Here is a 13,911-nt window from a genome sequence, read left to right as displayed (position 1 = left end):
AAATCAGGAGATAAAACCAAACTGAAATCATTACACCAGGATCCACATGCAAACACTGCAGTGAAAACTAGTGCCTACGATGGAGACACCTCCCTCTGAGCCCATGTTTTTCAGTTACAAAGACAGAGTTAGGATTATTTTATTTAAAATTTCAAACTTGCATATAACTCCTGTTACATGGACCAGAAAAGTATACAAAACCATAAAAACCGTGCCGTTATTAGATACATATATATACAGCAAAGAGAAGGGAATTTTCTTTTTTTTTTTTTAAAAAAAAGGTTTCAGCCCCTTTTTTCCCCCCTTGTTCGCACAGTAACACACTATGGTCAGTACACAGGCTAACGGGGAGCCCAGACCTCACCGCAAGAGAAAAGGCCTGGGTTAGCATTAGCGCTGTAGCCAGGCAGGCTAACGGGAGACTTACATTGAACAGATTAGTCTTGTTCCTCTCGCAGAAAAGCCCTTGTGCTGGCATGTGCTTCAGCTGTTGCCATGGGACACTGCTTCCTAGCAACACGTCTCGTGCCCACTGCAGGTTCTGTGGAAAAAGCACAAAATATATTCAGTTTAGTTTCTCTGAACTGAGCGTGTGTAAGTGTGTGCGTGTGCATGTGCGTGTGCGCGTGGGGGGGGTGCTAGCCCTATGAAGTTCTACGGGTTTTGGCTGTATGTATACAAAGTGAGAGAAGAAAACAGAAGAAAAAAAAACATCCATTTGAAATGAATGAGTGAGTAATGACCCATCGCCTCTCTAATGACAGATTCTGTCTCTTCACAAACCCACTGCTCTGCATCACAGCACGCGCTAACCCATTTCCCACACAGGTAATTCATAACACACACACTCACACACACTCACACACACCTCAAACACATGCTGCTTAGCATCTGTTCCAACAAAGAGACCTCCAGGAGGATGTTCTACACGTTCGAGTTAATTTTTTCTTAACAACAAAGCAGTGAAACAGTCAACCAGACGCCGCGCGTTAATCTCACACATTCAGCAAAGTTGAACTGACTGCAATAAAAGACAAAAACGGGCTCACAGTTAAGACAAAAGTATCTGAGTTCATAAAACAGTACGAATTAGAACAGTCACACACCCGTAATACAAAGCACAGAGACGTCACTGGACAGAACTACTGTTCTCATGAACAAAAAAGTACAGAAAAGTACAGAATCCAAACACACACATATTCACACACACCATCATCTGATCACTGATAAAGTGGAGGTGAGAACAGTAGATCAGGGTGACATGGCTCCTGTCAGAGTGACAGTGCATTCATGGGGGGGGGGGCCTGAGGGAGTGTCCTCCCTGGTAACCCTTAGCAACGCATAAACCGGCCAATGAGAAAGCAGGGCCGTGATTCCATGGCTCCGGCCTGACCGACGGCATCCTGATATCAGCTCGTGACATCACAGCACACAACACCCCTCATGAACCTGGCATGTGCTCATTACAACACACATACACACACAGGAACCATGACAACGGTGCACGGGCGATATGTGTCAATCAATGTCAGGCGGGAGGCCCACACATGCTCATGTGCAGTTAATGAATGTAAAGATACCACAACTGAGCCTTCAGTTACGATGCCATGCCACTGTGGCTGCTCTTCTCCTGTCCATCAGAGAGACGAGGGACCAGTGTAGGAAGCTCAGGGACGGGGACACTGCACTCAGACTCACTGTACATCACACTTTTGATGAACCTATGCAGAACCTAGTTCCAAAGAACAGCCCCAGGGTAGGGCTGTCTTTCTAGAATAAACATGTTTAAAATGATTGAGGTTTAAATAACGCCCAATCATAAAATGCATCATTCCACACTCACAAAGCGGAAATGACAGCTGTCCGCCACTTATAACGGTCTATCATACGCCGGCGGTTTGCCTGTTGTGCTTATTGTGACTAATGGAATGCCGTTTTGACCAATCAGAGACGGGCCTGTCCATTGCATAACACTCAGACTTGCATGGAAGGGGTCTATGAGCTGTATCAGCGGGTTTGTTTGTGAGGATCTGTGATTGCAGGGCTTATCCCACTCACATTCTTTTGAAAGCCACTCTGAATAAGTCTGCCAGCTAAATAAAAAATTACGAAAGAAAGAAAGAAAAAAGACAGAAAGAAAGAAAGACAGACAGAGACAGACAGACAGAAAGAAAGAAAAATTATGGTATCAAACTTTTCTCATCCACATCTTTTACAAACTAAATACATTCAGGTGAAATTGTACTGCAGCTTAGAAAAAAAGTTACAAATGCATCTGTAAAGTCATGGCTTATCTGTACAATAATGTGACTAAATAACACTGCTAATCTGTACAGCCAAATAAGGTCAATATCATTCTCATGACACAACTGCACTCTCTCTCTCTCTGTCACACACACACACACACACACACACACACACACACACAGCTGCAGCCCATAGCCGCAGGCCAGACCACACTACAAAACACCCAAAAGTCACATCAATATTCTAGCGAGAGACCACAACCGATATTACCAAACATGCTCACTGACCAAACCTCTGGCTTCACCGATTTTAAAACAGACCACTTAAAATTGGAACACTGCGAGCTGTCATTCAAAATGAAATCCAAAATAAGATGCCATTCAGCTACGTTGCGCTGCACAAAAGAAGCTCACACATGTTATGACGTCTTTGACAAGCTCGCAGGCACCGCTCCAACTGTTACTTCTTTTACTTCTCTCAGAGTTCACTGTGCAGCTTTTAGAGGGAGAGAGAAAGAGAGAGAGAGAGAGAGAGAGAGAGAGAGAGAGGGAGAGAGGGAGAAAGGGAGAGAGGGAGAGAAATGCTGTATGCTTATTGTATTTCCTAGTCAAAGACATGTCATGGATACAGTAATGACACATTGAGCATAATTTCCTCTGTGCGGCTAGTGGAACAATGAAGTCGACTCGGTTCCCTCGAGCCAGTCAGTCATGCTTCAGCGCTATCTCATTCTGAAACGCGATACCGTCCATCAGTGGGAACTGAAGCCAAAAAACACAAAAGGAACAGCAAGAAAAAGACTGCCTGATCTCACACAACGTAGGACTAGCTGTTCTAGCACTGCATGAAGTCTGCTCTCTCTCTCTCTCGGTCTCTCTCTCTCTCTCTCTTCCACAGCATTGAGGACTTCACAAACTGTATTTGGACACGACACTGTGCAAATAAAGTTTGTTATTGGTCGCAGTACTGGCAGTAGCAAAACTGCTGCTTACAGTAAAAACAGCTATTGCAATGTTGGCAGCAGTAGTGATAACACTAACACTAGTGGTGGGACTAGTAACAACAGCAACGGTGTCAGTAGTAGCTGCAATACTGTTAGAACCAGTAGCAATAGCAACTGTAACTATAGTGCAGTAGTAGTAGGGGGAGGAATACTGGTTGTGGTAAAACTAGACCCAGAAACAGTAACAGTAGTAATGGTTTTTCTATTACTATGACCCTGAATACCACACATTTCTCCACCGTGACCACTCTTACTGTAAACTGTATCAAAGAGTCAGTATTTCCACGTGAAGGAACTCAAAGGCCAAATGACACTCAAGTTCAACTCAAAACTCAACCACACAAAAAAAATTTATACATATCACTTCAAAATCACTGACAAAGTTTCACAGCTTCTCTTAATGAGGGCTGCAAGTTACCTTATGTGCCATCAAGACACAAATGTTACATGAAATTGTCTCTCACTTGCCGAGTCTGAATCTCCACCGCGGCTGTCGGAGAGGAGAAGACTTTGCTGGAGCTGTCCTGGGAAAGGCTTTTAGAAAACACTTTTCCGGAGTAAAACTGTGCATAGCGCCGTGACCTCTACCACCAACCAACATCCATTCTCAACATCCTCTTTCAAACCAAGGCACAGGTCGTGTAACCAAGATTCCCCTGCCCCCGCCGACAGGTTTGACACAGTGGTGATTTTACCACACCTCCCTGCCCATGCAAAAACGAACAGAACCAGGGAAACCCCCCTGTCATCCCCTACAACTGATGAGACATCGAAAACACTGCAGAGGAACAGCCTAAACTCAGACGTTTCATTCACACAGCTAGACCCCATTATGCCAACGGCTCAGAGTGTGTACAAGTGACACTATAATTTACACGTTACAAAACACATTTAATTCATATTACATATTACAGAGACACGGAAAGTCTTTGGTCAACAGTTTGAATAACTAATTATATTTTGAACCATTACATGTTAATACTACAATAATTACAACTGCTAAATTTGTAACAAATGTTCAGTGTTTTGGTTTAATTCACCACTGTGCTTGAATTCATACAAACAGCTCTGTACACTTCAGACAGCTCTTGGCAGGCGCAGGTACACACACACACACACACACACACACTGCTGTGTTCTGTGGCACTCGTGTCGGTTCCGTTCCTCTCTTCTCTATGCCTGGGTTGGCATGGAAGGGGCGCGGGCACAGTATGCCTTGCGTACAGTCACCCACACACATCCTCCACCTACACACTGTCAGTGTGTGCCAGCCCCACCCTCTGCTGCCTCAGCACACACACACACAGACACACACACACACACAAACAAACATATACACACAGAAACATACATACACACAGAAACACACACACACACAGACACACACATACACACAGACACACACACACACACACACACACACACACAAACAGAAACATATACACACAAAAAAAAAAACACACACACACACACACACACACTAACCTGGAGCCATAGAGAAAGCTACTCCTTTCCAACAGTTTGAAGCAGGCTGGTATGGCCGAATTCAGTGGTTTAAATTCCAGACTTAAAACCACAGGCCACTCATCTGCCCACAAATTGTGTTTACACTGTTCTTAATAAACTGGTTCCGCTAGAGCATGGGTATTTACTCTCTTTTCCCCAAAAACAAAACAAAACAAAACAATAAATAACAGAATCTGACAGAGAGAGGATTTCTCCGTAACAAAAATACAGATTAGAAGGAGAATAAACAACTCTTCTTGGTGACGTTCGTAAACAAAACTACATTCTGTGAAGCAAACAGCGTGTCTACTCTCACACATGTCATACTACAAAAGAGCGGTTTTAGACTCATTCTAAATAAGCGACCTATTTCATTTGAAATCATACCTCCCCCCTTTTCCCCTCTTACTCATACAGAACCTCACACTCACAGCCAAAACACTGCCTCAGTCATTGTTAAAAGACAGAGACAGATCACTCACGTGTGGAAACACAGATCAGAAAACCTTTATCACATTTCTTTCCTATTAGAGATGAAAGATGTCCCCACACCTATTCATGGGGAAAAGGTAGGAATATACCATTGTACAGAACTCACAGTTTGGTGTGTACAACAGTTTTGTCCTTATGTTTTGGTACGGTCTTGGTAGAGCAGGAGAAACAAATGAAACTTTAAATAAACTTAGATAAATTTACTGGCTGACAGAAAATGCCTGACTTTGCCAAAATGAAAATAAGAATTTGCAAATAATCTTGTGAAACAGAACTGAACAGAAACTTCCATGTAATAAAAATTTGTCCACTTGGTTCCATACTTCAGATCAACCCTTCCAGAACAGTTCAGTACAAAAATGCATGAGGAGTGAGTAAAGGTGGAGATCCTTTTGGTGTGTGTGTGTTTCTCTCTGTGTGTGTGCCTGTGCATGTGTGTGTGTGTGTGCGTGTGCCTGTGCATGTGTGTGTGCGTGTGTGCGCGTGTGTCTGTGCATGTGTGTGTGCATGTGTGCGCGTGTGTGCGCGCGTGTGCGACCATAAGTCAAACTCACCTTGTGCGTCTTGCTGTTAGCGTAGAGATGAGCCAGGCGGTACAGACTCTTGTAGTGTTGAGGAAAACGACCGAGACAGAGGAAGAGAGAGCGCACGCACATCTCCACCAACGTACGCCTCTGCTCCGCCCGTCCCTGCGGCAGGCACTTCGGTACCTCCATCACCTCCACAGGAGGTGGTGGTTCAGGCCTGCGTTTGCTCTCACTGGCAGGGGTGGAGGCTGTGGTCTGGCTGGTGGAGGTAGCCTTGGGAGGTGTAGTGTGAGTGGGCGTGGGCGGAGGAGGGTTGGAGGTTTCGGCAGGGGGTTTAGGGGCAGAGACGTCTGGGGAGGTGACGGAAAGCGTGGTGTCAGAGGATTCTTGTATGACGGTGTCGTCCCGGGACAGGACGGTGGCACCTTCCTCTGAGTTCTTGTCCTCCTCAAGAGATGATGAGGGCGCAAGAACTGGGAACGACATGAAAATACAGAAAAATACATCCTTAAAAATCAAGTAAAAACTTTACAAAATCTCTGCAAGTGTGTCTGTTAAATTACTGCCCCTAAAAGAGTTTGAAACAGTATTCCCCTTTATTTAAAAGGGCTATAACCAGGAAATGACCGATGTTATTGGATCAAAACCATTTGCTCTAGGATACTGCTTCAGCGTATAAGTATTGCCTTAAAATCAGCGTTTCGGTCCCCTAACCTCCATTTGTGATGTCCGCTGAGGTGAGTGCTAAAAGTCAAAGTGAAAATTATTGACAGCGTAACGAACGCAAGACTAAAGCAGAACCTGCTGCTCACCTGTATCTTCAGCTGTAGTGTCCTTGTCTTTCATGAGTGGGGTGGTTTCCTCAGTGGCTATACTGGATTTCCCAGAATCCACTTTGATGCTGCTGTCTTGTGAACTGGTGGGGTCCGTAAAGACATCCTGCAGGGAGCTGGAATCAGACAGCATCACCGTGGCACTGTCCTGACTGTGTTCTGTGCGGCAAAACACACACAAAGACACACACACACACACACACAAAAAACCATAAAGCATGAGGCCATGGTAATGGTCACAGCTGACACCAAATGGGTTGAAAAATAAATAAATCACCCCTGTGAAATCCCACAATTCAAACACCAATTTCCACAATTTCCTAGGGAACCCTTGGTGAGACCCCCTTAAAAATGATTCCCCCAACACAGAGAGACCCGTTTATACCCCACAGGTAAGGGAGGGAATGGGAGCAGAGTGGAGGAGCTGCTCAGAGAGCTGGCAGGCAGGCTGTGGAAGGAGGAGGAAGCGTGGAGGAGGTTTTAGTGAAAGGAAGAGGAGAGCAGCACGGGGCTGCACTGTTAGCATGTGGCTAAGCTAATGCCCTCAGCGTCACTCAGACTCATTCCACCTAAAAATCAGCTCTGAGAACATCTGTACCGAGGCGGAGGGAATGACTAAACCCCCCCCATCAGTGAGGAGAGGGTAGCTAGGGGACAGGTGCGTGTGCTTCTACTGCAACAGTACATGTATCTTTGAACTGTCAGTATTCATAAAGTAAAAAAAAAAAAAAAAAGATGTTTACAGCAAATTCAAATGTACAGAAATTGTTTCTGGCACATGTCTAAATCTTATAGTTCTACACCAGGTAAAAACAATTATAGTATATTTTATATTCCTTGAGGGGGCCTGAGGTGTTGTATGGGTCAGGTGCCCATTCAAAAGGAGGAGCAGAAGAGCGTTTTGGTGTGAAGTGCTGTGTGTGTGTGTGTGTGTGTGTGTGTGTGTGTCAGAACCAGGTCAAATCAACGATTTGAAGCATGTGAATGACTGGGCATTGTCCCTGTTTATTTTAAGTTCATGGTCTTGCTTTCTCAGCGTGGGATGTTTGTCACTTACTGCCGCCAGTTCTGTTCAAAGTTCAGTACCTTCAGTAAAACAAAGCAAAAACAAAAAAAAGTGTGGGAAATGATCTAGTAATTCAAAATATTTCAAACTCCTGTTTGACCCAGGTCAGGTGTGCATGTGTATGTCTGTGAAGGGGGAGAGTGTGGTGAACCATGGGTGTCTGTCCAGCTTCTTCAGGCGGAAAAAGAATAAAACATAATTCTTCATTTTGGTACTGCACACAAACCATTAGAAAAAGCCCTTAATCTGAGCCATGCTGGCAGCCAAGCCCACAGCACAGCGGCAGAGTTAGTGAGCGTCCCGACCCGTCCCGTAGTACAGCAATCAAACCCCCTGCATCAGATGCCAGCAGCTCCCCCCCCCCCCCCACCACCACCCCCCCCCCCCCCACACACACACACACACACACACACGTAATCGCCAGCTCAGCAGGTAGGAATGCTTGCTCAGCACAAAACAACAGTTTCCTGGACACACTAACTACTTAAGCAGCGTGCCAGCAACAACGCTGATAGCCCCCCCCCCCCCAAAGAGCACAAGGGGAATACATTAAAAGATCCAATTAGTGAAATGCTGGCACCGGTTTTTCAGTGATGGAGCTGTTGAGAGCTGGTTTGATGAACCAAAATGTGACAGGTGTGTGTGTGTGTGCACGTGTGTTTGGGGAGGCAGGAGGGGTATTTATTTATTCATTTATTTATTTATGGGAGGGGTTGAGTTGGCTCTGAATATGTGAGCACTGGCTACGCCTGAGCTGCAGACAGTACAACTTTTTGAAAGATCAAAACAGCGATGAGAGGAAAGAATTTAGAGAAAAGTGTGTGAATTTTCAGAAACAAGCAGAAAAGGACTTTCTCGCCCCCCCCCCCCCCCCCCCCCCCCCCCCCAGGTGGAGCTGCCAAAACAAGTGTGGTTTCGGTACAATCAACATACATCCAGTTAAAATTCATAAATGAAGACTGGACACTGCAATATGAATATCATCAATGCCTTGGCACCAAACAAAAACGCTCCTTAAAGCAGAGACTTAGGTATCCCTTCTCCTCAAGAACCAGCTTCGCTGCGGCTGAGACTTCGTTTCAATTCTGATCTAGTCTGTCACACCTGAGTCTTACATTCAGGGCGCTCTCAGGACCTCAGTCAGCTGAATCAGGTGTGTTAGCGTAGGGTTAGAAGAAAAAAAAACCTGTACGCACGCAGCGCGGTCTGGTGAGAAGGACTGCCTCGCTCTGCCTTAGTGAGCATTGAGAAAAACAGGTTAAAAAGCAAAAAAAAAAAAAAAAGGGAAAAAGTTGGAGAAAAAGAGGAAGTGGTCCTTTTGTAGTGGCGAAGCCAAGAGTTGTCTTTATGACTGTACCATAGTTAGGAGCTCGCCATACAGAGGACAGGAAGGCGCAGTAGTCATGGTCCTGCGAACTGTTTGCTGTGGGGGAGACCGGGAGTTTAGAACAAACCTTTTCAAATCTCTGTGCTTTAAAAGGTACCTCGGTCGGCTGACCAAGGCTTTCCACCACGTCTTACAACATATCACATCAACCCACACCAATTTAGACAGGCAATCAGAAAGGATTCACATGAGCTCTCTTCAAAAAAAAAAAATTAAAAATGCATCATTTTTTTTTTGTTTTGTTTTGTATTCCAGTGCATGTCAGACACATCAAATCAGATGTCATTTTTCACATGTGCCATAGAGCAGACTGGATTAGTGGGAAGGGTCTTAATTTTTTTTTTTTTTCCTCCCGTCCAATCAAAGTGCTCATCCCATGGTCTTTCTGATCATGCAGACAAATCAAAATGAGAGAAGCAGGTGTCAGAAGCAAGCAGGCAGACAGGTAGCAGGCAGGTAGGTAGGTATGTAGCTCTGAGAGGAAGGAATCTGAAGGGGGAGGGGGCAGGGGGGGGTGAGGTGGGGTGAGAACAGGCACGAGAGACAGGTAACATGGGCAATATGGCTGCGGTTCAACCCGGTTCTACAGGAAATGAGGAGAAAAACAAAAAACAAAAAACAAAGACAAACAGCTAGAGGTTTAGACGCACAAGGTCGTTCCTGCCCAGCTACAAACACAGCTCATACACAGTAAACAGCCATCGCGTGTGACTGAGCCTGTAAGCTAACAGCAGTTTGTCATTTTCGCTTTGTCATACTGTTTTGCAGGACCTCTAATGACTCACAAAACTAATGGAAATGAACAATAATGGAATAAATGTTTAATAGACACAACGAGTCTGGACCAATGTGGTATGTAGTCTCTTAAAGACAGAATTTCACCTGCAAGCTAAAAAAAAATCACACAGGATAGCTTCAAGTCCGTTTGAGTTTTTGCATTCCTTACAAAGCCGACAACCACACACTACCACCGTTTAGCAGAGGCTGCAGTTATGCCGGCTGCCGCACACACGTAGCAGAAATAGCAGATATGCAAAGGCCGTAACCGGGAAAAAGCCGACCAGGGACGGAAAGAGGGCAGACTATTATATGGCTCTGATGGGGATGACGTTAAAACGATGAGTTCAAACTTTTAAACAAAACCATCACAGAAAAGACACCACAGAGACTTTTTTTTTTTAACTTCCTAAAATCTAGCTCATATGGTCAGCAAGCTGTTGAAACTTGCTTTTTACCATGGGAAACTGAAAAAAAACCCCATAAGACTAAATTTTAGACTATTTAATCTCCATTTGAAATGTCTTGTGTGCACACTGCCCTTGTGGCTACATTCTTTTTCAAGGTATGCCCAAGTCATTTTCATAACCTGTCTCTCCATTACACGTACATTAGAATCCTTTTCAGCATGACATCAGAGTGTGCTATTGGCATGGTAACAAGAGAGTGCCGTTGCATCAGCCAATCGGAGCAGTAAACATAGTTTCATTAGTTAATGGTGCGCTGTGATGATATCACAATGCACCATCACCATGGTAATGGAAAAGATTCTGTTATCTGGGGCATGACATCACACTATCAGCACCATCAGCGCTGTAACAAGAGTGCCATTATCTGGAGTGATGACATCACAGTGCCCCATCAGCACCCTGTAAAACAAAGCTCCATTATTTGGAGCATGACAGCACAAGGACTCTCAGCACAGCAACAACAGAGCGTCATTACCTGGGAGCGTGCAGTCAAGGTGCAGCAATTAACAGTGCATTACTACTGTAGCGCCAAAGTCAATGATTCACTCTGGAGCTCTTCATCCAGCCAAATCATTATCATAAATGCCTCCAGCACACTTCTACAGAGCACAGGGCTGCTGTTATAGCCATTAACACTAAGCCTGCAGAAAATTTATGACTGTAACAATCCACAAAGGGTGGACGCAATCCAACCCAAACACATTGAAATTCACAGTAAACTGTCCACACTGCCCCGGGCGTACAACTACTCCTGGTACGAAACACACGTCTAATTTACAGCATAGCAAAGAGACATAAAACCGGATTTAAAAAAAAAAAAGAAAAAAATGTCAATACCTGCATCAGTAAGGAACATAAAAACTATGAAGTGACAACGCAGGTAGAAGAACAGAGGAGATCTATACAGGTCAGTCTAAATACCACAGGTTCTCCATTCAGCCTGTGTCAGAAAAATAACTTTCCATTCACTCACAAGCCATGACTTTCACTTAGGAGACCGCCGTTTCTTTAGGGGGAAAAAATCTTTCAGATTTTCTATTTAAAAAAAAAAAAAACAAAAAAAACAAATTGGTGACTTCAAATGTGGGTCAAGTTTGTCATATGACACAGTTTCAACAAAAACACATACTTTTTGTTTTTGTTTTTTTTTTTTTAACCGCCAGTCCTGTAGAGCAGAGCGTGTGTCTCACACGGGGAGGGAGCGGGGGACAGTCCCAGCTTACAGACAATACTTCTCTTGAAGTTTCCTGTTCTCTGTGGTATGGTGGTCTGCTATCTTTTCGATGTGTTGGCCACGCTCTGATTTCTGAGGTGAACTGAGACGGACAGACACCTGACTCAGACATCCCCTGAAACCGCACCTCTCTGTTAAACAACTGTCTGAGTGGGCACGCAGACACTGCACCACACAGGAATTACAGACTCACCCTGAGGAGGAAATTTGTCTGCATGAACTTACTGTGGACTGATCTGTGTGCTCTTACAGCAGACTGTCTCTTTAAGGATGGACAGACTGTCTGTGTGCTCTTACACTAGACTGTCTCTTTAAGGATGGACAGACTGTCTGTATGCTCTTACAGTGGACTGTCTCTTTAAGGACAGACTGTCTGTGTGCTCCTATAGTGGACTGTCTCTTTAAGGACAGACTGTCTGTGTGCTCCTATAGTGGATTGTCTCTTTAAGGACAGACTGATCTGTGTGCTCTTACAGTAGACTGTGTCTTTAAAGACAGACTGGTTTGTGTGTTCTTTTAGTAGACTGTCTCTTTAAGGACGGACTGACTGTCTGTGTGCTCTTACAGTGGACTGTCTCTTTAAAAACAGACTGGTCTGTGTGCTCTTACAGCAGGCTGTCTCTTTAAGGATGGACAGACTGTCTGTGTGCTCTTACAGCGGACTGTCTCTTTAAGGATGGACAGACTGTCTGTGTGCTCTTACAGCGGACTGTCTCTTTAAGGATGGACAGACTGTCTGTGTGCTCTTACAGCGGACTGTCTCTTTAAGGACGGACAGACTGTCTGTGTGCTCTTACAGCGGACTGTCTCTTTAAGGACAGACTGTCTGTGTGCTCTTACAGCGGACTGTCTCTTTAAGGACAGACTGTCTGTGTGCTCTTACAGCGGACTGTCTCTTTAAGGACAGACTGTCTGTGTGCTCTTACAGCGGACTGTCTCTTTAAGGACAGACTGTCTGTGTGCTCTTACAGCGGACTGTCTCTTTAAGGACAGACTGATCTGTGTGCTCTTACAGCGGACTGTCTCTTTAAGGACAGACTGATCTGTGTGCTCTTACAGTAGACTGTCTCTTTAAGGACAGACTGATCTGTGTGCTCTTACAGTACACTGTCTCTTTAAGGACAGACTGATCTGTGTGTTCTTACAGCGGACTGTCTCTTTAAGGACAGACTGATCTGTGTGCTCCTATAGTGGACTGTCTCTTTAAGGACAGACTGTCTGTGTGCTCTTACAGCGGACTGTCTCTTTAAGGACAGACTGATCTGTGTGCTCTTACAGTACACTGTCTCTTTAAGGACACACCGTTCTGTCAGCATGTACAGAGGTCCTGTCTCCTGGTCAGGTTGACAGAGAGTCGCAGAGAATCTCCACTAAAGACAAACCACCGACACATCTCTCTTACCAAAAAATAGGCAAACACGGTCAGAATCCATCCCTAGCTTCAAAATTCACCTCTGAATCTAAGACCAGCATTCACTCGCTCCATACAGACACAAACAACCTGTCTTCTGTAAACAGAAAAAAAAAAAAAAAAAATAGGCACTAAAAACTCAAACTGAATGAAACCAGAGCCTAGGGTCATTACGGTAGGTAGCATGTTACACGAAACGCCGCGTAAGGACGACTCTTTAACGTGCCATATTGCCCATCCCACCTCCTCTCTCGTTCCCCCAGTGCAGACAAGAGCAGACTGTGCCTCCCAGAATCAAAAACCATTGCCACCAGAGTGCTGATGATTATTCGTCATTAACCCCACCCCACCCCCCCACCCCATGCCCGTCATCAGCATCATCACCGTCCCTGTATTTTTTTTTTTTATTATTATTTCTGCCAGGCCCTCCACACCCCGCGTGACTGAGAGGTTTTTTGTTTTTTGTTTGTTTTTTGGGTACGGTACCATCCGCCCGCTCCTGCTGGTCCTGCTGCTCCTCCTGTTCTCTCTGCCGCAGGTTTTTACGTTTGGCGTAATCGTGGTCCACCGGAGTGGCCGTGTACGGGGGGGATTTCACACCTGCCGCGCCCGGCGGGGCCGCTATCTCCATGGAAACCGTTGTGGCGGCCGCTGCCGCTGCAGCCGCCGTGGCCGTGCCCATCGAGGAGGAGTCCTCGTCGTTCAGTGAGGGAAGTTTCTCCCTAGAGAGAGAGAGAGAGAGAGAGAGAGAGAGAGAGAGAGAGAGAGAAAACAGAGGGATGAAACGTGGAGAGAAAGCTGTGAGGAGAACACGATTAACACCATAGTCTCCGTACAGAACGTACATGCAAAGAACTGATGATCCGGGATCAGCAACCTTTGTTCCAAACGCTACCATTTATTTGGATGATTAGAGGCAACAAGCTGATTCTGGATCAGCGCTATTCATCTATGAAAT

At 45.2% G+C, this 13,911-nt stretch overlaps 1 protein-coding gene across 1 annotated transcript in view; it reads right to left on the bottom strand.

Moving 5' to 3' along the window:
* cabin1 (calcineurin binding protein 1) overlaps window positions 1-13,911 on the bottom strand; it is a 60,136-nt gene that overhangs the window by 28,692 nt on the left and 17,533 nt on the right. The window contains exons 26-30 of the mRNA XM_030766563.1: window positions 13,440-13,675; window positions 9,032-9,097; window positions 6,577-6,767; window positions 5,803-6,219; window positions 428-541 (exon numbers count right to left, since the gene is read on the bottom strand). Coding sequence (XP_030622423.1) covers window positions 428-541; window positions 5,803-6,219; window positions 6,577-6,767; window positions 9,032-9,097; window positions 13,440-13,675 — 1,024 coding nt within the window. The remainder of the gene's footprint in view (window positions 1-427; window positions 542-5,802; window positions 6,220-6,576; window positions 6,768-9,031; window positions 9,098-13,439; window positions 13,676-13,911) is intronic.

This window comes from Chanos chanos, chromosome 1 (assembly GCF_902362185.1).
Source record: "Chanos chanos chromosome 1, fChaCha1.1, whole genome shotgun sequence".
NCBI lineage: Eukaryota > Metazoa > Chordata > Actinopteri > Gonorynchiformes > Chanidae > Chanos > Chanos chanos.
Note: the sequence above shows the minus strand (reverse complement) of the source record. Positions and strands in the feature narration are given on the sequence as shown.